This window comes from Priapulus caudatus, unplaced genomic scaffold (genome assembly GCF_000485595.1).
Source record: "Priapulus caudatus unplaced genomic scaffold, Priapulus_caudatus-5.0.1 Scaffold136, whole genome shotgun sequence".
Classification (NCBI taxonomy): Eukaryota; Metazoa; Priapulida; class Priapulimorpha; order Priapulimorphida; family Priapulidae; genus Priapulus; species Priapulus caudatus.
In genome coordinates this window covers 212,401-233,865 of record NW_014577197.1, presented here as the reverse complement: position 1 = coordinate 233,865, position 21,465 = coordinate 212,401, and the positions used below count along the sequence as shown (strand labels likewise).

The 21,465-nt window shown below is 43.7% G+C and overlaps 1 protein-coding gene and 1 long non-coding RNA gene across 3 annotated transcripts in view; both read left to right on the top strand.

Annotated features, from left to right (window-relative positions):
* The window catches only part of LOC106806005 (major facilitator superfamily domain-containing protein 1-like), a 33,286-nt gene extending 11,835 nt beyond the window's left edge, over positions 1-21,451 (top strand). For both annotated transcript variants that reach the window (XM_014807832.1, XM_014807831.1), the window contains 4 exons: positions 18,174-18,311; positions 18,966-19,105; positions 19,458-19,572; positions 20,142-21,451. In XM_014807832.1, the coding sequence (XP_014663318.1) occupies positions 18,174-18,311; positions 18,966-19,105; positions 19,458-19,572; positions 20,142-20,336 (588 nt within the window). In that variant the 3' untranslated portion in view covers positions 20,337-21,451. The remainder of the gene's footprint in view (positions 1-18,173; positions 18,312-18,965; positions 19,106-19,457; positions 19,573-20,141) is intronic.
* On the top strand, positions 5,087-9,890 carry LOC106806006. The gene is made up of 3 exons (XR_001393490.1): positions 5,087-5,191; positions 6,464-6,469; positions 9,878-9,890. It is a non-coding gene; the product is annotated as an uncharacterized LOC106806006 (long non-coding RNA).
* Positions 21,452-21,465: the final 14 nt, after the last annotated feature.

The window sequence follows — 21,465 nt, the reverse complement described above, 5'->3', positions numbered from 1 at the left end:
ATGCCGTACGCCGACCACTGTTGTGTCACCATACTTATGATACATGTGATAGTCCCTTGTCTGTTGACGTATCGGTGTGGTGAGGCATGAGATCTTGTAGTGAGTTGAACAGTGGCGAGACTTGAGAAAATGGGCTCTCATTGCCGACCGCGAAGTTCGGCTGGCGACAGTGTGTGGTGTACTGTTTGATATCTAGCGCGTTGCCTGCGGAGTAATTTTTGGCGGCCACCTTGATTCAAGCTAGAAGATGGATTTATGCGCAATTTGTCTTAGTCGACATAAATGAAACAGTGAGAGGAGGGCCCAATCGCGTCGTGGACAGTCGGGGACTTATAACTGATAGATATTCGTCACAAGGAATGAGTGAATCGTTGCCACCCCCAAACTATGTCGCCAAAGCGGTGGGTCAGGGGTGAACAACAAGTCTGTGAGTGGGGCAAGGGGGTTTAAGGTTACGACTCCTCGTTTGCCTTTAGGATAATCTGTACTCTAGGGTGATCTTATCATGTAGCGTGTGCGGTATATAGGGTTGAGTTGTTACTTTTATTAAGCCTCTTCTTACTCGACTTGCTAGGGCGCCTACTCTGCCTCGCTTCTAGAGCTTGATTCAAAGCTCAGAGTATGGTACTGACATATTTCATACAAGTCTGTCAGTCTGTGAGGGAATCTTTATAGTGCTTATTGAGGTTGTGATTTAGTCGCTCACCAAGGCTCGCTTGTGAGCTCCGATACTTTTATTCGCTCAAATGCCTGAAATATGTTCACTCAAAGGACATGATAGCATTCATATTCCAACTCTACACCAATCGTAGTACAGCCTAACAGCTGCTGTGTCACATTGTGAGACATGCGCAGGGTGGCTAAAAAAAAATGTCTCTCAGAGCGGCTATACATGCTGCTTATTCCAACTAGGATAAACGTAGACATAGTTCATGTTATTGTGGTGGTGATTCGTTTGGCGCCGTGTTGTGTGCACTTAATCGGGCAGCGCCGGGGGACCTTCATGCCCGCAGATAGAGAATCTCGTATCTGCACTTCCTTAGAAATTAATAAAAATCTGCTTTCACACATGATTTGAAGTGGCTCGGCCTTCGTACATGCCATCTTACTTGTGCGGAATATGCGTGTTCTCATACTTAAGCCTCGAGTGTCTAGTGGGGTGTAAGGCTGCCTTCCGTTTTGCATTTTTTTTAGTAGTATTGATGTGTGTATTGTGCCTCAGTCGTGGTGGGTGTTAGAAGCCAAAATATCTGACGCATGGTCCTCGCTACCTTCGCACACTTGCTCTTACGGGGTATACGGCTAGTGAGTGTTGCTGCAGGGGGGAGCTATATGAGAGTCGCTAGGCGACCATCTGTTGAGTTAGGTCGCGTGTTCGGGGCGCCGTACGCTTGGTGAAAATACTCTGATTTTTCGTTTCATACGTTGTGCGCCTGTATATTTATGAGCGATTTTGTGACGAGCAGCCCTGAGGCCAAACTTTACAATAAGCTTTGCTGAGGGGGAGATGGCGATGAGGGGCTAAGTGACGCTGGAGGAAGAAGCGGCAGGGAAGATAGCTGGGGGCTGGTGTAGAAGAAGAATAGGGAGTGGAGGATACGTGGCTTTGTGTTAGCTAAGGTCTGATAGAGTGACAGCGGTTTCAGACGATAAGTCTGGGTGTGTGGATAAGACGGCGTACACTCGGTGTGGTGCATTCCAAGCGTCATGGTAGATGGTCGCTGTTCACTTGTTTTGTGGGGTGTACTTTGCCATTTAGCACGGCACGTAGGGTATAATGATGCTGGATGGCTCTTGTAATGCTATACTCGCTGTAATTTATTTTCTCACGAATAGTTTCGTGTTGTAGCTAAGATCTCTTGTATTCTATATTTTATTTAGACACCTTTTGAGTTTATGTTCACAATTCTGTGAGTTTAGAGTGCTCAATAAGCTTGAGATTATCCCGCTACACATGTCCGGTGATACAATTTTTGTTATAATATGGTTGCCATTAATTCTAATTTCGCGATATTTTATTTATAATCTTTCTTCTTGTCTTTGGAGTTTTGGAAGATAGATATTTGTCGTTCGGCGCTAACCTCGCAAACTTATAGATTTGCTGTTTATTGACCCAGGATGTTTTTTGTATAATTCGAGTTACTGTTCGATATGTTCCTCCGGGTGTATATTTTCATGTGGTTTATTGTTGCCCGTCGAGCGGACCTTTTACAGACTCGCTATATATTTTTTACTACAAGTGTAGCTCCATCAGTTAGTCAGTTTAAGTGTCTTTCTTTCTCCGTAAGAGATTTTTTTGCTTCTCTTCCGAACTTGTAAGTAATTAATTGTCCACCTGCTGGAATTGGTTGGCTTAAATTTACTTTTACTGAAGCCCTTTTGTATTGATTTGTGCAGCTTCCTGCCAGTTAAGGGATAAAGTAACTAACGTTTTTTCGTTCATTTTTAGAGCCAATGGAAATTGGAATGCACTAATTACTTTTTGCAAACTCGGGATTAGTTTTTCTGCTCATCTGGGATGGGCAAAATCGTTCGCACATTAGTTTACTGTTATGGTTTTGGGCTAACCACTACGGCAACACTTGGGCATCGTGGCCCGGCGCAGTATACGTTGATTTTTTATGCAGCCATTTGGGCTGTGCATTCGCGTTGGTAGTTTACGCGCATAAGAAATCTAGATTTTCCGCTCGGGAATACGGGACGTGCTTAAATTAAGCTCGACCTACACATGTGTCTCTGTAGTTCATACGACGCTTGATATGCCCAGCCCTGTTCTCTTAGTATACGAATTCAGTCAGTAAATACTCATTCCTATCTTCGGTAACAGTGGCTTTTCCGGTGACTATTGGCTTTACTTAGGCGTTGCGGTTTTCGAACACGATGTCATTTTGTCGCGAACATTGACATTCTGTAGGATATGAAATGAAACCTTAGGTGGTTTTGCGTGTAAACACTGGTTTTGCTGTTTTTTTAGTGACTTTACAGGACAACAGGGCAGGCGGGGGAAATTTAGGGTGCTTCGTAAGAATAAGCCCACCAGCGGCCGGTTAGAGGGGAGATGAGGCCTAAGCGTAGGATCAGGGGGACTGGCACTGTCGGGTGGAATTGGTGGGAAATGTTGGGTTTGGAAATGGCCGCCTTCAACGAGGAATCCGATACGCGAGATCCCGGACCCATCAACCAGCTGGCGAATCACTAAAAAATCTTTAGCGGTCTACCAGTTCTTTGTGAAGATCGGGTCGGTAAGATGGGAAATGGTACAAACCAATAAAAAACATGATATATAATTTAAATGATTCCCAGCAAAAATACACTACATGCTACTAGTGTACAACTACTATTACATCGATTACTAAACACTGCTACTAGTAGCTGTACAACTAATCATTACATTGCGCTACTAGCTTTGGTTCTATGGTCCATTACTCGCTACACTATTACGACGTTATTTAGTTCAGGGTATACTTCGTTACAGTCCTTGCTGTTGAACCGACTCTTCACCTCATAGTGTTGAAATTGATGTAGCTGTCAGGGTGTTCTGAAATCGGTTATAAGGCTTTTTTAGATATTGCTGGTTTAGAATTCCTATGCAATTAATTATAGCATACAGGTTTAAGAACCAAATTCCATTATTTACGTGAGTTTAAAGCTGACTAACTCTACTATATTCTATGTGCGCGAACACGTTGGATCGATTTCTCGCTAACCATTTTTAAAATATATATACTGTTGTAGTACTCTTGTAGTCCAAAACTCTCCCCCACCCTCCCATACTCACGCCTTGGACAATCACACGAGTACGCTCTAGCGCGACCAGCTAGCCTGGGGCATACAGCCAGCAGGTTGGCTATATCCCATGCACAAGCTGATACGCTAGCCAGGGTGATTTGGTGTGTATTGGTGCTGGGCTGGTGGTTGTTAGTGTTTGTAACGGTTCCAGTGGCCGCTCGCTCGGTTCATTACAACTCGTTATATATGCGCTCATATAATGCAGTTCTCTCTTCTTCTATAAATATATTCCAAATGCATGCGCCTTGAATAATGTCGACTGGCTGGGAATGTTTCTTATATTAAGCCTTATTGCTTAGATTTTAACTTCTGGCTTTCGAATATTAAACTATATTTCAAGGTTATACAGTTGCACAAATTCTCTTTTTACGTGGCCAAAAATTAATCGACTTATGTACGCGACGTAGAGCGGAGGGGTATGCGGGAAACGGCCTTAGACGCGGCGTTTATGTCTCAAGGTTTATTGACTCCAAGCTAGCTCGTCACACTCACATGTTTATTATTAAAGTATTCGCCGTATATAAGGGCTTCATTCCAAAATCAATATCTAAGGTAATCGAGATGCGGAGCTCACATAGTACGGAGTGGGACTAAACTATTTTCACACTCTCATGGTAAGCTAAAGACGCGCTAGACGGGAGGATTTGTGCTGGAAGTGGATCACGACGTGACATTGGGATATGTGCGGTACTTTGGGCCTGCGAGTCTGGGAATAATTTATATGCGTATTCATTAAGCAGAATTCTTTGCTCTCTATCTAAAAACAGACAACGCCTTGTCAAGTGACGAGGTACTCCTAGCGTGAGATATCGGCTCCTATACCTCGCTCGCCACATGCCAAACGCCACCTCGGAAGCCGACTCATGCACCTCCTACACCGCCCGGGTGTAAAGCATTTGACCTGGCTTATCGGTCAGTCACCACTTGGAGGCAGCTGAATAATTTTGAATGTCAAGTATGCCCAAATTTGGTACTGCCTTACTACACCTTAGTAACTGAGCTTGCCTTTGTAAAAACTTTGACTGGGAGCCGGCTCCATCATGACGGGCGTGTAGCACTGATTCTCTATTAATCTAATCTGGAGGGGAGAGCATTGCCACATGCGGTCTAAACAGAGAATTGCTCCGACCTGTGATGGCAGGATAAGGAATAGACCCCGCCCACCTATTTCCATTTTTGGAGGGATAAGGGAAATATAGGATTCGTGAAACGTTTCGTTTCAACGGTCATAGGGCTGCAGCGTGCAGTATTTTGACTAATTAATTAGTGATGCTAATCGCTGCTTCATAGACTCAAATTTCACAGAGATTAAGGCTAGCCTGGTGGTCTATAATAGCTAGAATTTTATGAAATGTAAGGCGTCAATCATTCGCTCCATATGATGTTAGGTACACGTTCCACGGTTCATGGTAGCTGTTATGCGGCTTCGGATTTAGGGCGGTGTCTATTTTAATGCGCTCCTCAATCACAGGTCTGAGAGGCAATTCTCTGTTTGAGACGCATGCGTAGCAGTGGGCCATAGGCCGCGCCTTAACATGACTGTGACGCGCAGAGCGCCATTCTTCCAACCACTCTGTAAAGCTGAATTCTGCCGGTCTGTGACCCCCCGACAAACATTTTTCAAATGAATAATAAGAAAACGCCGACTTATTTCTATTATTCAAATGTTGCATGTTGCAAAAAAAACTTTGATCCATTACTTAAGAAGATTTATATAAAATACTGTGATATGTATATAGATACAGTCGTATTGGAGCTAATTGGTACGAAGAAATTACACGAAAAATATTTTTTTTTACGTGACGTTTCACGAGTCACGTGCTAGCTAGTCGGAGCCTATTTTTCAATCAATGGATAATTCTTTATGTTACATTCGTATGAAAACAACCAAGATGATGATAAACATGAGTGAAAATGATGACAACATGAAAAGATTATATTATATATTATATATATAGGTGGTATATATGTATTTATAAGCATATAGGCTAAATAATAGCAGTATAGGAAAAATATGCCAGAATAGCATGCATAGGCCTACATTAATACTAATTGACTATATTTAAATAATTAATATATTGCAACAGGCTGTTTGTGTAGAATAACGTCAATTTTTTATACTATACTACGAGGAAGACGGAGGCGCGTAGCGGTGTACTGAGTAGTACTACTTACTAGGCTATTCCTATATATATTATATATATATATATATACTATATTATATATGATATATGAATCATTTGGAAATGAAAGATTTGAGATGATTAAGATCAACGACGTTATCATGCAGGGACAGAATTATTCGGTCTAAGGGGGGTAAATATCAGCATTATGTATATGCATTTGAGCGGATTATTAGGCATTACATATATACATTATATTATATGAATATATAGCATATATTATATAGAGATATGTAGATAATATAATGCCCACCAGGCCAATATTGGCCCCGAATATCGGGTTAACTCATTGGCAACGAGGTAATATTGGCCCGATATTGTGTGATAATATTTAGCCCCGAATTGCCAATATCGGCCTGACTCCCCCGGCTTGCACCTTGGCCCGACATTGGGATCACATGGTCTTTTCCCCAGGGGTGTTTTGTGACAGAAATAATGGCGGGACATGGGGAGCCTAAATGTAGATGACACTTTTCCGATGACTCGGTCAGGGTCATGTGTAAGGGGGACTGGGTGGCTTTTTTGATTTATCGAAAAGAGTTGTAATTATTAACTTATTCTGCGTTCACTAAAAATTATATCAAAATTTGGCTACGGGTAATACATTGCGTGTCGCTCTTCCGCCCCTCTGCTAAGTTACAGTGTAGGCGAATACAGCGAGCGTGTGTGCTCACCAAGATTAAAGAGCGATTTTACATTCTCCATGCACTGCGTGTAGCAGAATGCTATGCTGTGACCAATCTTCTGCATTCATCGGCCACGTCGTCGCCCGATTGTTCAATGTATATTCAAATCACGGAAAATATAAGTCCGTCTCTCTAGGTGAGGATATGCCTAATTCTGTGTACGCTGGGCGCATCTACGGCCTGCGAACACCGCCTGTCCAACACCACCTAAAGGTTAGATGTCCGCCACCTGCCGTGAGGCCAGATTGCGTGGTCTTCCCACTCGCGCGCACGCTCGAAGGCTTCCGGGTGGATACGGGAACCACGCCGAGGGCGCACTTGTAGAGGCTGCTCCGGCGAGCCATGCCGCCGGACTCTGACAGGGCCCGACGCGACGCGCGCTATACGAACACCCATGGCAATCACATGCGCAGTCTCCTTCTTTTTCTGAATGCGCTGATCGGACAAGCGCGTTGTTTTTCAGCGTGCGGCTCGCATCGCGGCTCGGCAGCTCAGGACGAACAGTGCGTCGTGTCGCAGCCACCTGTCACTCGCATTGAGTAAGAGCGGCACGTCAGCTTTTCGCCCTTAAGGTTTGCTGGAACTTGTCAATCGCCTGCCTTACTGGTCCAGCTCCTAGTCTTATTTTATATCTGTGCAGATCTTAGCCAGCTTTACGCGGTGCACCTCAGGCTTCTGTGTCGTCGAGGTGCCAGTCGCCGAGCTGCCACAATCTTTATCCAAGACGCTGTACTCGCGCAAATATAATTGCGGATTTTCCTCGCGTGCGCATTGCCCGCTATTGCGCATGGCGCGGACCTCGACGCGCCACCGTGTGTGCGTTAGAGCGCCGGATGGAACGTCAGGTGGTTCTGTGCCACGCTACCTCTTGCAAGATGATCTCTGCTGCGCAAACTTTACCAATTAATAGCTTGCTTGAGGGGAGCCGCGAGAGAGTGGGCCTACTGAGCGATAGAGGATTTGAAAGGTAGATACAGCACGGAGAGGAGGAGGGAGCGATCGATAGCCTGGCCGTTTTGTGCGTTTTTCGGGCCGGAAGCTGGCGATAGATTCTGTGTCGCCTCTTATTCATGCAAAACAGGAGTGGAGTTATGAAATACGTATAGAAAGTGTATGTTGAATTCTTGATCATTTCGCTTATAGTTATACTGTATACGGGCGAATGAGGGTATATTTCGAACGGCAGGATGCCGTGTTAAGGTTTCGCGGTTAAGGACGCGCTCTCATTAGCCGAACGGCAGGTCCCGATCGCGAAAATAACAACACGCGGGGAAATAGCAAACCACGACGGTTCGTCACCGATTCCGCGGAAATCAGATGGGCCGCCATAGAAGTATGTGGTTTTGTAACCCTCCCACGACGAAATTATTAACCACTCGCGAAGCATGTGTTTTTCTTCCAGTCTAAGACTTGTACTGAAATACTCTAGTGATACTTATATCGCATATGTAGACGTGACTTAATTAAAGAGGGAAATCTATTTGTCTGGGATACATGTCCGCCGCTAAAACAATTTTTAAATGTATATTCATCTCAGAAAAGATTATCATAAGTTATCGTTCCTTTCTGCGGGGTCCTATGCGTTAGATGCCCATCTTGTTGTTCTCCAATATAGGGTCGTAATGCCACAATACTCCTGCTTCGCAGATCCAACTCTCACTGTCTTAAGAGTCTCTGATCACTATAGATTAGCCCAGTGATGTACTCCTTGTTGAACCGTCACGTTGTACTGGGGCTTGGTGTGTGTTATAATGCGCCAAAAGCGAAGACATTAGAAGTGCGACAACGGAGATGAGACATTCATCTTTTACTCATAGCATCATCAGGAATCATCGAACCAACGCCGGGTTATGTAATACTATATCGAATACTAGTATTTTTATACACTTTTGGACCATGGTGCGCGAAAAGATCTAATGTCGCTCTATACTGAATGTGAATGTTTCTATGTGGACTCTATGACACATTAAGATAACGGCTCGACATAAATAGTTGGACCATAAGATGTAGGTAACACTACCTTTAGCGATACAATAGGTTTTGCCGTAGACATCACAAGGCACGAATCTTTGCAAAAAATACCGCTCTCTCTCTCTCCGCAGGGGGATACAACTGCATCACTTGCGCTGACATGCTCATCGTCTCGCAGAGTGACCACACTGCTCCACGATGGCTGCACAAGCTGAGTTAGCATGGCGTTGCCGTCAACGGTGTGCTGTATTCTTCGATAGACACAATGATTCATTGATTTCGACTATAGTGCCTTGTGTCTAAACAATTCGGTGCTTAACGCCTGGGGACACCGCTAGTGAGCGAATTATAGGATTTAACCATGCAAGTTCCCACACCTGCATCACATCACGCACAGTGTACAGGGAAACAGTGCGTGAAGTAGAGAAAAAACTCCAGGATACAGAATAGTGTTTGAGATTCGGCACACTCGGCGGGTGAAGGTCGGTGAAGGTAAGGAGAAATTGTACGAAGTCACGTAGACTTTATCATGTCTGAGGTGAATATTTCCAGATGCTGACTCTCGTCAATCACGCTGTGCCGAGACGATAGGGAAGATTGACTTACTGCCAATGAGTAGCTTGTATGCCCTAGTCAGATCGGCGGCGATAAATGTACACATGATCGTCTGCGCGTGAAATCACTACATTTGTGTGTTCTCTTTCGTTTATAAGAACACATATGGAGCATAGACTATGTAGTCCTTCTGATTCTTCCCTTTCCCAAACGCTCAGGTGCGAGTAGATGTGTTGATAAGAAATTATATGGAGGTGATGTGTATTGTCCTAATATATGTCTGCCTCATTCGTGACGTAATGCGCTAAGGAGTCAGTAGTGCTCATCTGTACCTTTTGGTCTATCTCGAGAGGAGACGGGTAATGTTGGCATCATCGAGTGCAGCTGGCCTCTGATTGCGTTGGACTCCCTATCTAGTCGTCATTTTACCTCGCCCACAGGCATGGCTCCTGCTTTTAGCAGAATGCGTTGGAGATCGTGGTGAATAAAGGGATATTATCTTAATTATCATGTGTTGGAGGAGAAGTGCGCTCTCCCTCTAGTAGGATACAGAAGATGGAAAGGCAGTAGTGATTCCTCTCTCTCAGTATGAAGTAGTTTCTTAATCGTACGCCACCTTCCATATTATACTTTTCTCTTAATTGAATGATTTATGTGTTTGACATTATTTTAATTTAATCTAAGAACAAATAGATCATAGCGTATGTCAGATTAGTGCATTTTACATCGCGTTAAGATCACTCACTTCTGCGTTTTCACCGTGATACTCGCTCGTTAAGATTGTACTACTTGTATTTCATTCATAGCTCGCAAAGACATAGCAATACTGGTGTAACGGCTCTAGCTAAGCTTTTCAGCAGCATCATAAGCTGTACCTAAGGGTGCTGCTATTATGTAGGGTGTTAGCTAAGATAGATGTTGTCGGGTAATCATTGAATGGCTCTGTGTAGTACAACCAGGTACTCGTGCACAGCTTTGTCTTGGAGGGTAACTAGTCTATTAACATGTTCCAGCATACTCTATGGAGTAATACACGTAAAACTCGAATATATTTGACAAATAATTGGTGTTTTGTCAGTAATGCTCGCTGTATATAATTCGTGTGCTCTCATTGTTTGTCCGTACTATCATAGGACACCTCTATTTCATATATGGCTCGTGCACAACAACCTTGATCTACCTCGACTGGTACCTCTGGGTGGGTGTGTTTCAATGTTTATATTCTCGCTGTCTCTATGACGTGTCGCTTGCAAGGGGCGAGAGCATACACTGTGATAGAGATGTATACAGGCTCAGCGAAACGATATAGATCGAGCATTGTAGTATTCAGAACTTCTATAATAGAGGCACTCCTTACTGTCTGTTTTCTAATTCTGTGTTAATACATCTGGCATCTAATATAACTCTGTATAGCGCAATAGATCAACGTATTCTGTTTATTCTGTCTTGCTTCGCGAAAGCTCTATAGTGTTGATCGAACATGATCTACTAACTGCTTCATCGGCTCAGCACAGTCTCGCGGGATTTTGAGAGCGTGTCTCATGAGATCTCAAGATGACACGTTCAAGGGTGCTGTAGAGGTGGCTAGCTATCATTCGTGAGATAGGTGAATTTCATACACTTCATAATATTAGTTGACATTTGCTGCTCGCTCACTCGCTCAATACGCTTTCGCTGCACGATCGTCAGTCGAAAAGAAGGTTAGAATCAATTAGGGCTAACGACTTACGGAGACTATATAATAAATAGGACTGAGGTCAGGCGAGTGAGTCAGCTATACTTGATCCTCATCTAAGTGTCCATCAGGGTTCCCTCGTTGGTGTTCAGTAATCGCCTTAACTAGCATAAATGATGCACCAGACTTTTTCTCTGAGGCATCAAGATTAATTAACGTGCTGCTGGTGCGCTTGTTTAGTGACAGTGCTTTTGATGGCGTGCCGCAGCAGTGTTCTGGTCATTCGTGGATGCATTGTATTATTCCCAATACATGCGTAAAATCGTTCTCTTCTCAGGCGGGTGACAGAGGAAGCCTACTAGGAGGTTGTCTTATTATTCATGACTGTTTCGTGGACGCTCTGCGAGATAGTAGACATGATGCTACTTCGCAACGGCCTGGTGAGACAGATCTGTTGCTGTACTTAGTTAAGTTAGGTTAGATACTCCTTAGTCCCGGGCGCAAGCTAGTGTATGGTGCCGATCAGGACAAGTGCTGTAGTCTAGCATTCTCAGTATTCCTCAGTAACACCTGAAGGCGGCTGCAGCCTGTTTCACCAGTAAATGCGGACTCAGGTATGCGTGGTTGTCCGGCTCCAATGTAGTCTCCCTGGGCGAGTTACTTGCCCACGCTCGGCAAGGCGCTATTCACTCTCTGCCTGAAGTAGCAGCAGAGCAGCTGTGTGTTTACATTTTCAAGTCTTTGTATAACCGGGCGAGGGAGTATGCAGCTCCCCTGATAACCTCTGACTCGACGCTGATAGGTGAGCCATGTCAGCGCGCTGCGCAGCTATGGAATCCGGTACGTTATCTTGTACTTGTAAGTCGATATCGTCACCGCTCGGCCCGTCTGTCCCGCAGGGAGGCTGTCTTGTAATCGCCCGGCTCATAGAGCCGCATTTGATGGGTGAAAAAACGGCTCGCGTGGCCGAGGGTGCGGGCGGCGCACGGATCCATTACTGGCACTCGGACCGCCACCTCCGGACGCGTCCGGGAATTCACCATGCCCCGCATTCTCTCGTAGTGTGGCTGACACTCAGCAGGGTAGACATCATTGGAGCACGACGACGTGAACGAACGCCAGTGTTGACTTGTCGCTATTATACAAGCGCTTGCGTTCGCCGGAAAGGGTAGGATCTGTTCGTGGCAGACCCAGGTCGCGCGATGAACACGTACATCGTGTCAGCGCCGACTAATCACAGACGAAGGACTGTCGACAATGCTGACATTCCGCGAAACCTCTTGCCAGTGGATGGGAAGTGGCAAACGGCTGTCAGAATACAGAAAAACGATTACGCTGCCTACCCGGGCATAATCTTGCGCCCGCTGCGACTACCTACTGTGGACAATTTCTGCTTCTGCATTCTGGCCTACAGCTGCAGTCGAGCTATCGTTGTTGCGCTAATAGCTCAAAGGCTACTCGCGCTCCAGCTTCGGCCGTGCGTCGGATATTTTATCGCTAGATCGGTGCGAAGCTATAGATCGAAAGACAGGCGGTTTATACGACAGTTGCGCCGCCCTGCTGTTTTTCCTGATTTCCAAGAACGGCTTGATTTCAGGCTATGCTGCCACTGTCTGCTCGACATCTGTTTGCACTGCAGTCTGTAGTGTTTTTTGTGTCACTACACGACCATGTCTATATTCAGATAGCCACTTGGGCACTACAGCTGCCGAAAAAATATATTAAGTTTCTTATCTTGTCAGCGGTTTCGGGACTGAGTGGTTCTGTTAATGTCTTCATTTATTTCTGCTCTGCTGACCATACCTCTGTCATATGCTCTTCTATGCTAAAATGTCATGAGAGTTTATAACTAGAGCACTTTAAATAATTAGGGACATCAATCACACATATGTATCGACTCATGTGGAAGTAGACATGTGTTTATAATAATTTAGCATTATCCTCTTATTGTGATAGCTTATAGTAATTTTATTACCTTGTGATTACGTGATCTTGTTGGTGTTGTTTATAATTCATTTACTATTTGTTGTGTGTTTGTAAAGCAAGAATTGTTAATTCAGGGCTTCTAGAATAATGGATTGCATCTAATGGCAATATCAAATATAGATATATATATATATATCTATATATTGTAAGAAATCTCATTTTTACGTAAAAGATGTTAGAACAATTTTTTCCTATCGTTCTATAATTGTCGTCTAAAGCTACACTCTCTACAGTTAGACCTGTCCACGCTCACCTTTCCCCAGCACGGTACCTGTCGGCGTACCCCGACGTAGCCAGTGTCCCCCTACATGTCTCTGATGTGCCCACGCATTGTTTGCGTTAGTACATATCAAGACTGTGGTCGAAGCTATGGTCCGATTCGGCTCGTTTTGATTTGCTAGCTAATTTTCCGAATTTACTCCACTTTTCCGGTGTACAACTACCTGTCCCACACGTACCTATGTACTCAATTACAATAGGTGCCACACGTACTGTCCCCTCAACCTGTCCACACGTACCGGTCCCTTCAATGCGGTTAATATCACCAATCTGAGTCTGCGATATGTGTGCCTCTTCATCTCCATGTTCGATCGCTATGTTATCGCTAACATCTCATGTGCCCTTCACTTGTCGCCACACGTACCTTTCCCCCTCACCTGCCCCATCACCTTGTCCCACACGTACCGTATCCCCTCAATCGGTCGTTGTTCACTCCAGGTGACTAGTCGCCGTCCTATCATGGTCAAAAAAATCACTAACATGTATTACGCGCCAGGGCAGCAATCTATGCTTGTTATTCTTTTGTTCATTGATCTGAGTTATTATTTGTCATCATTGATAGTGAATCGAGGCTCGTATCGAGGATCTTACTGGTGTCATGTCCTTTTGATAAATCATAAGAATCTACTCCATACAACATATCTGTGTGGCTTGTTGGTGTTGTTTTTCTCTTATGCTACTCAATAAGATAAATTGTGTTCTGATCTATTGATTTTTTTATTACTGGTGTGTGAATTATAATAATATTAAAATAAATATAGTTTATCAGTATGTTACAAGCTTTGTTATTTCGATATTAGTAGACGTGTTATCTCGGCGCTGTGCTTAGTTAATTTACAAATTGGTTGTAATATATTATCCTATTTTTAACAAAGTAGAGAGCACATACTTATGTTATGTCAACAGTATGCCAGCGGGCACGATTACATTGCAAAGGTCTTTTCTTATTCTTAAGTGAAGGTCTACTGTGGAAAATGATTAATTATATACATTATTAGATTGCTGAATTTATTGTTTAATATTACTAGGTATTGTTAGTTATATCCCTCTCCTTCTTTTATTTGAAACGCGATTTTTTTGGATTTGTGCAAATATTGTATTCCCCGAAGAGAGAATTGTCGCGTTGACAAGTTCCTCCTGACGCTAACTAAGATGCAATCCCGTACGCGTTAGTTCTCACGTGCAGTGTCGCCCTCGGACTGAGACGAAACCTGAATCAATACAATTATACATTAGTGTCCTCTGCTCGCCGGCGTGAATTATATGGGGGTGGGAATACTGTGGAAAGCAGACTGGAGATAGCGTTAGTACTGGTGCAGACCTAGACGGGACTCCCGGCGCCATCGCTCCTCCGATTCACTGTCTAGGAGTGCAACAGAAGAAGGAGCTGATGTGCGACGGATTGACTAATGGTGAGGCAAGCCAGTGGCGAAGATCACTTGGGAGCGGCGTGTGAATACGTGTGATTGGCATCGAGCTTTGTTATAGCTCTTTAACGAGGAGAGACGAGGAGGTATCATTCTGTCAGATGACTGAGAATATCTAGGCTTAACTTAAATCGATTTATGATAAGCTTTGTCGACTCGTCCTTAGCATGCATATTGCTTGGTACCACCCTAACAATATTAACATGCCTTATCATCACAGAATCATAACTACTTCCGGCTAGATATTGCGCATGTGCTAACACCACTAACTTAGCCGGATTGTTACTAACTGGTACATATGCAGCGGCCACCTAGATGCAAGATCTTCTTCCTATTTTGTACGCACGTTCTATCTAATAGATGTTATCATAGAAGTCTATGCTAGATAACTCCTCTTATTATTAAATGCATATAATTTGCGAAATAATTTTCTTTAGAGGATATGCGCATTGCTCAATCACCGTTCAGGCGTGCAGTGACGGATGATGAAAACTGCGTATATAGCTTGCAGAGGGATAGAGGAAGTGGGATAGAGTGTGGAGAAGACGAATGGAAAGATAGATGAGGGCGGTTAGAAGAAAAAACGTGGTCTGAGCGAGAGACAATGAAGGCAAGGGGAAGGACTGGATGGGGTTGGAAATTGGATGTTTGCCACCTACGGGCTAGGGCGCTTATGCTAATAATAAAAACAGGTCTACTGATACCAACATTATTACATCAGCTACTTGCCTGAAATACCCCGCCACATATTAATGCCTTAGCATTACACTGCAAATATAACTTCCTTCTCTGTGAGTATCTGCGGCTGTGCAAAACACTACGGTACGTGCCTAGATTGAAAAATGTACTGAACTGGTATATGCTGCGGGCACCTTCCATGAAAGGTTTGCTTATGTTCTTACGTAGAGATCTCACTGTAGGGAATGTTTACTCAGGTAGATTATCTATGCTAGGATAATCCCTCTTCATATATAAATCGGATGTATTTGCAAAATATTCTTTATTCTGCAGGAGAGTTGCGCATGCGCAAGCACCGTTCAAGCGGGCAGTACGGACACTGAGGAACTGGCCGTAAAGGCTATGCTTGTGGTGATGACGATTACTGTCGGGCACGGTGGCCAGGAAGGATATTCCGATGGGCAGTGTAGAAGAAGAAGGAGTTGGGCGAAAGGCAATGGGGGCAAGGGGAAAGTCGGGAGTGGTTGAAGTAGGAGTTTTGCACCCTTCAGGCTAGGGTGCTTTGCTAATCATAAACACAGGTCTACTGATACAACAAGTAATTACATTAAAGCTTGTTCTTCCACTGAGATACCCCTAACCATATTAAATGCCTTAACTCACAAAATATAACTTCTCCGGCTCCTGATTTATGTTTGCGATTGCTGCTAACCACTAAGTAGCCAGATTGTTGTACTGACTTCTGTGTAGCAGGGCGGGCACGCTTAACATGCAGGTCCTTCGCTTCTTCCTATTTCTTAAGTGAGGTCTTTATGATGAATGTTATTTCATAGGGGATCTATTTGCTAGGATATTTCCTTTTCATAGATTAAATGCATGTTATTTCTTAATTTTCTTCCCGCATCAAAATACTTCATTTCTTTTTCGGTAGATATTGCGAATGCGCAAGCACCGTTTCAGCCGCGCAGTACGGACCGAGGAAAACTGCGTAATATAGCTTGCTGCGGGATAGAGGGGTGGGATACTGTGGAAAGACGACTGGAGAGATAGCTGAGGGCGGTAGAAGAAAAACGTGGCTGAGCGAGAGGCAAAAATATGGCCTGATGCGAGCGGCAAGGGGGGAAGACTGATGGGGTTGAAGTAGGAGTTTTGCACCCTACAGGTTAGGACGCTTTACTAATTATAAACACAGGTCTACTGATAACAATTTATTACATAAATCTATGCTTAGATACCCCCTAACCATATTAAATGCTTAATCATCGCAAAATATAACTCCTCTGGTGAGATATTGCGCATGCGCTAAAACACTAACGTAGCCAGATTGTGTACTGACTCACTGGTATATGAAGCGGGCACCTTACATGCAAGGTCTTGTTTCTATTTCTTACGTGAGGTCTACTGATCGAATGTTATCATAGAAATCTATGCTAGGATAATCCCTCTTCATATTAAATGCATGATATTTGCAAATTCTTCTTCTCGAGAGAGATATTGCGCATGCGCAATCACCGTGTCAAGCGTGCAGTACGGACTGATGACAACTGAGTAATATAGTTTGCTGAGGGATAGAGGGGTGGGATAGTGTGGAAAGACGGCTGGAAAAATAGCTGAGGGCGGCAGAAGAAAAACGCGGCTGAGCGACAGACAATGGAGGCAAAGGGAAGGACTGGAGGGTTTGCGCATGCGCTAAAACACCAACGTAGCCAGATTGTGTACTGACTGGTATATGCAGCGGGCACCTTACATGCAAGGTCTTCTTTCTATTTCTTATGTGAGATCTACTGATGGAATATTATCATAGAAATTTATGCTAGGATAATTCCTCTTCATATTAAATTCATGATTTTTGCCAAATATTCTTCTTCTCAGCAGAGGTTGCACATGCGCAAGCACCGTTTCAGGCGTGCAGTACGGACTGAGGAAAACTGCGTAATATAGCTTGGTGATGGATACTGTGGACAGGTGGCAGGAAGGATATCCGAGGGGCGGTAGAAGAAGAAGGAGGCTGGGGGAAAGGCAATGGGGGCAAGGGGAAAGTCGGGAGCGGATGAAGTAGGAGTTTTTAACCCTACAGGCTAGGGCGCTTTGCTAATTATAAACATAAGTCTACTGATAACAAGTTATTACATAAATCTATGCTGAGATACCCCCTAACCATAGTAAATGCTTAATCATCACAAAATATAAGTTCTCTGGTGAGATATTGCGCATGCGCTAAAACACTAATGTAGCCAGATTGTGTATTGACTGGTATATGAAGCGGGCACCTTACATGCAAGGTCTTCTTTCAATTTCTTACGTGAGGTCTACTGATCGAATGTTATCATAGAAATCTATGCTAGGATAATTCCTCTTCATATTAAATGCATGATATTTGCAAATTCTTCTTCTTCTTGAGAGATATTGCGCATGCGCAATCACCGTGTCAGGCGTGCAGTACGGACTGATGACAACTGCGTAATATAGTTTGCTGAGGGATAGAGGGGTGGGATAGTGTAGAAAGACGGCTGGAAAGATAGCTGAGGGCGGCAGAAGAAAAACGCGACTGAGCGACAGACAATAGAGGCAAGGGGAAAGACTGGAGAGGTTAAAGTAGGAGTTTTTAACCCTACAGGTTAGGGCGCTTTGCTAATATTAAACTGAGGGTGCTCTTCATTCGTTTGCCAGTGAGTTTAGCATCCGAACACCTGCCGTCAGGTGAGCGCTGTCGCTCTGCGGCACTTGTTGTGCTTTTTATTAATGTTCTTTATACCTCTCATTGGTGGACTCGTCGTTAGTTTATATCTTTCATAATTGACTGTGATTTTTACAGATACACGTTTAAATAATGATGACCACTATATATAATTAACAGTGACCCTAGTCGTTATGTAATTATTTTGTACGATAGTATATGAACCGATGTGCAACATATTTTGCAGCGTGCTGTTGTGTATTACAGGATGTTGTGGGCAAGCGTGGTATCCTGGCAATGGCCTGTGCCTTGTTATCAATCCCAGTGTTTGGGCTACTAGCTTTCAGCAATGTTTATCCACTGGCAGTCATGCTGTGGCTGGGAGTAACTTATTCTGTTGCTGCAGTAAGTATAATTGGCTACATAAACTCAAATGTGTGATTTATAATAATCACGTCAGTGCACACGTCCTATAGCTATGAGAAGACATTGTTTGAATGTATAAAGCCTGGGACACACCATGCGAATTTATTTGCACATCTGCGGCGATCATATCCGCAGCGAAAATCGCAGCGAAAATATTCGCCCCCGCATGCGATAATTGAGCGCACACACCATGCAAATTTATTCGCACGTCCGCAGCGTATACACTACACGCGATCTACTGGCGCCACACTGCTCCACCATGGCTCCAACAGTCATGTGGTCACGTGATTAGCATACTGATCAATTGTTCGCTGCATTATAACAATCGGCTGCTTAAAGCCTGGGACACACCATGCGAATTTATTCGCACTTCCACACCTCCTCACATCCGCAGCGAAAATATCAAACGTTTGAATTCGCCCACGCTTGAGCAGATACACCATGCGTATTTCACTGCGATTTTACAATCGCTGCGGACGTGTGAATAAATTCGCATGGTGTGTCCCCCGCTTAACACTTGGGATCATGTTTTACTTAACAATGACATGACAATAGCTCCTCTCATTCTCCTTCCCAAACGCCAATCGAATGAGATACACCCTTAATGAGTGATATATTTCTATTTCTTTATAGGCAAGCATGTGGCCTTCTATTCCGCTAGTTGTTGGGCAGGCGTATGTTGGCACGGCTATGGGTATTACGACATCTATACAGATGGTGGGAATAGGAATTTCTAATGTCATTGTGGGAGCGATTTTAGGAAAGAATGAAACGTAAGTGTAGTTTTATTAATATGTATTATGTTATATTGTTATTATTATGTGTTTGCATATAAAATGTAGACATGACACTGCAGAGTTGATTAAAATCCCTCATACCTCACTTTTCCTGATACGAGAAATTGTGCTGGCAACGGCATAGGAATGCCAATATAGCAGCTAAAATTACTAAACGTATTAAGAAGCAAATTATGGTCATATGAATGCAGAATAATGTACATACACTACAGGGTATATAATAACTGTACATTGAGAACAGCTACCGATTTTAATTTGTTTGTGAACACTGTAACGACTATGTATAATGAAATTTTCAATGTATATGGTTTTATTTTACTTTATTTAGCCTATCTAGTGAGGAGACCTTGAAGAGGTGGAAGTACGTGATGATATTCCTACTAGGAAACACATTGCTGTGTGTGGTCACTACTCTGCTCCTAAACATCAATGACAAGCGAAAGGTAGGTCACTGTAGAAAGACACAATTACTAAATCACACGGTGGGCGGGACACACTGACTCCTGCACAGGTTCCTGTTGTGTCGACGTTGTCACCGCTCCCAGCTCGCGTGTTCACCGTGGCGAGTTCTGGTCATTCTGTGGAATTCCCCGGCCTTCACCAACACGGGGGCCAAGAAGCGTATTGCGACTTGCTGTATCAGATGATCTACGCTGTATCTGTATGCTGTACTTAGTTAAGTTAGTTAGTTAAATCCTTCCCGCGCCTATATGGCGCATAGGACAGTGCTTATCTCCGTTTCAATAACCCTGAGGCCCCGCAGCTGCTTTCACAGTAAATGCTACAGTAGGGGGTTAGTCCACTGGTAGCACTGCGAGTTAACTTGCCACGCTCTATCTCTATTTGCTGAATGCTAAGCAGAGAAGCTGTGTGTACCATTTTCAAGTCTTTGGTATAACCCGGCCGGGAGTTGAACCCCTGACCTTCCACATGCGAGGTGAGCCATCACTGCGGTACGTATGCTGTACTTGATAATCCGATATCGTCACCGCTCGCCCGTCTCGTCCCGCAGGGAGGCGTTCTGAATCGCAGCCGGCGGGAAAAGCGTCGCGTGGACGAGGTGCGGCGCCTGCACGCCGACGCCACCTCGCGGGACGCGTCCGAATCCACCGCTTCGGTCGCCAGCGACGACGACGACGAGAGACGCGCGCTGTTACAGCCACTGCCGTCGACGCAAGGGGGCGCCAGTGTCAACTACACCGGGTGAACGCAGACGAAGAACGATTACCTTAACGAAGGCTGCATGGACTACCTACTGTGATTTCTGCTTCTGCATTCTGGCCTACAGTGCAGTCGAGCTATCTGGCTGAGCAAGCTAAAGCTCCCTCCACTCCGCCTCGGATATTGTTGCTAGATCGGTCAAGTTAGACCGGTTTATACGTGTTTTTCTTTCCAAGTTGTCGACTTTGCGGCACATTGTTGCTAAGCAATGTTTTTTCGAACACGCCCTATTACAATGCCACTTGGCTACAGCTGCCGAAAAAATATATTAAAGTTTCTTAGTCTGTCACAGTGCGACTGAGATTTATTTTCTACTATTCTGCTGCTACTATACTATTGTCTCTACTAATGTCATAGCTTTACTAAATTAACACTGAATCACATTGATCACCATGTGAAGAAACATGTGGTTATAAAACATTTCCTTTACTAGAGAATGTACTGTGTTTATATTGTTGGTGTTTGATTTATAATCATTTAACTATTTGTTGTGTGTTTGTAAGCAAGAATTTAATTAGGCTCTAGAATAATATTGCATCTAATGGCAATATCAAATATAGATATATATATATATATCTAATATACTTGTCAAGAAATCTCATTTTTACGTAAAGATGTTAGGAAACATTTTTTCCCTATCGTTCTATAATTGTCGTCTAAATCTACACTTTTACATAGAAGAACGGGTGGCTACAAAGAGAGCAGCATGTTTGCAATGCATGTTTGCGTTATACATATCAAAATGTGTCAAAGATGGAAGATTGGTGTTTATTACGTGTATTTTCTAATTTCACTGGTGACAATTATATAATAAAAAAGTCTGGTTAATCAAACTGAGTTGCAATGGATATATCTATGATGTTGATTTACAACATCATGGAGTGGTGATTTCGATCAGAGGGTCATTGAAAAAAATCTAATGTATTACAGCAGCAATTATGCTGTAACTTTGTATTGATGATGTATTATATCCATATGTAGAATCAGGAGTACACGAGCTCCTGATATGTGTTTTGATAAAATCATAAGAAAAACTCCATAACAAATAGTGTTTGTTGGTGTGTTTGTACTACACTAATAAAGAAATACTATATAATTTTATATGTTTTAATATA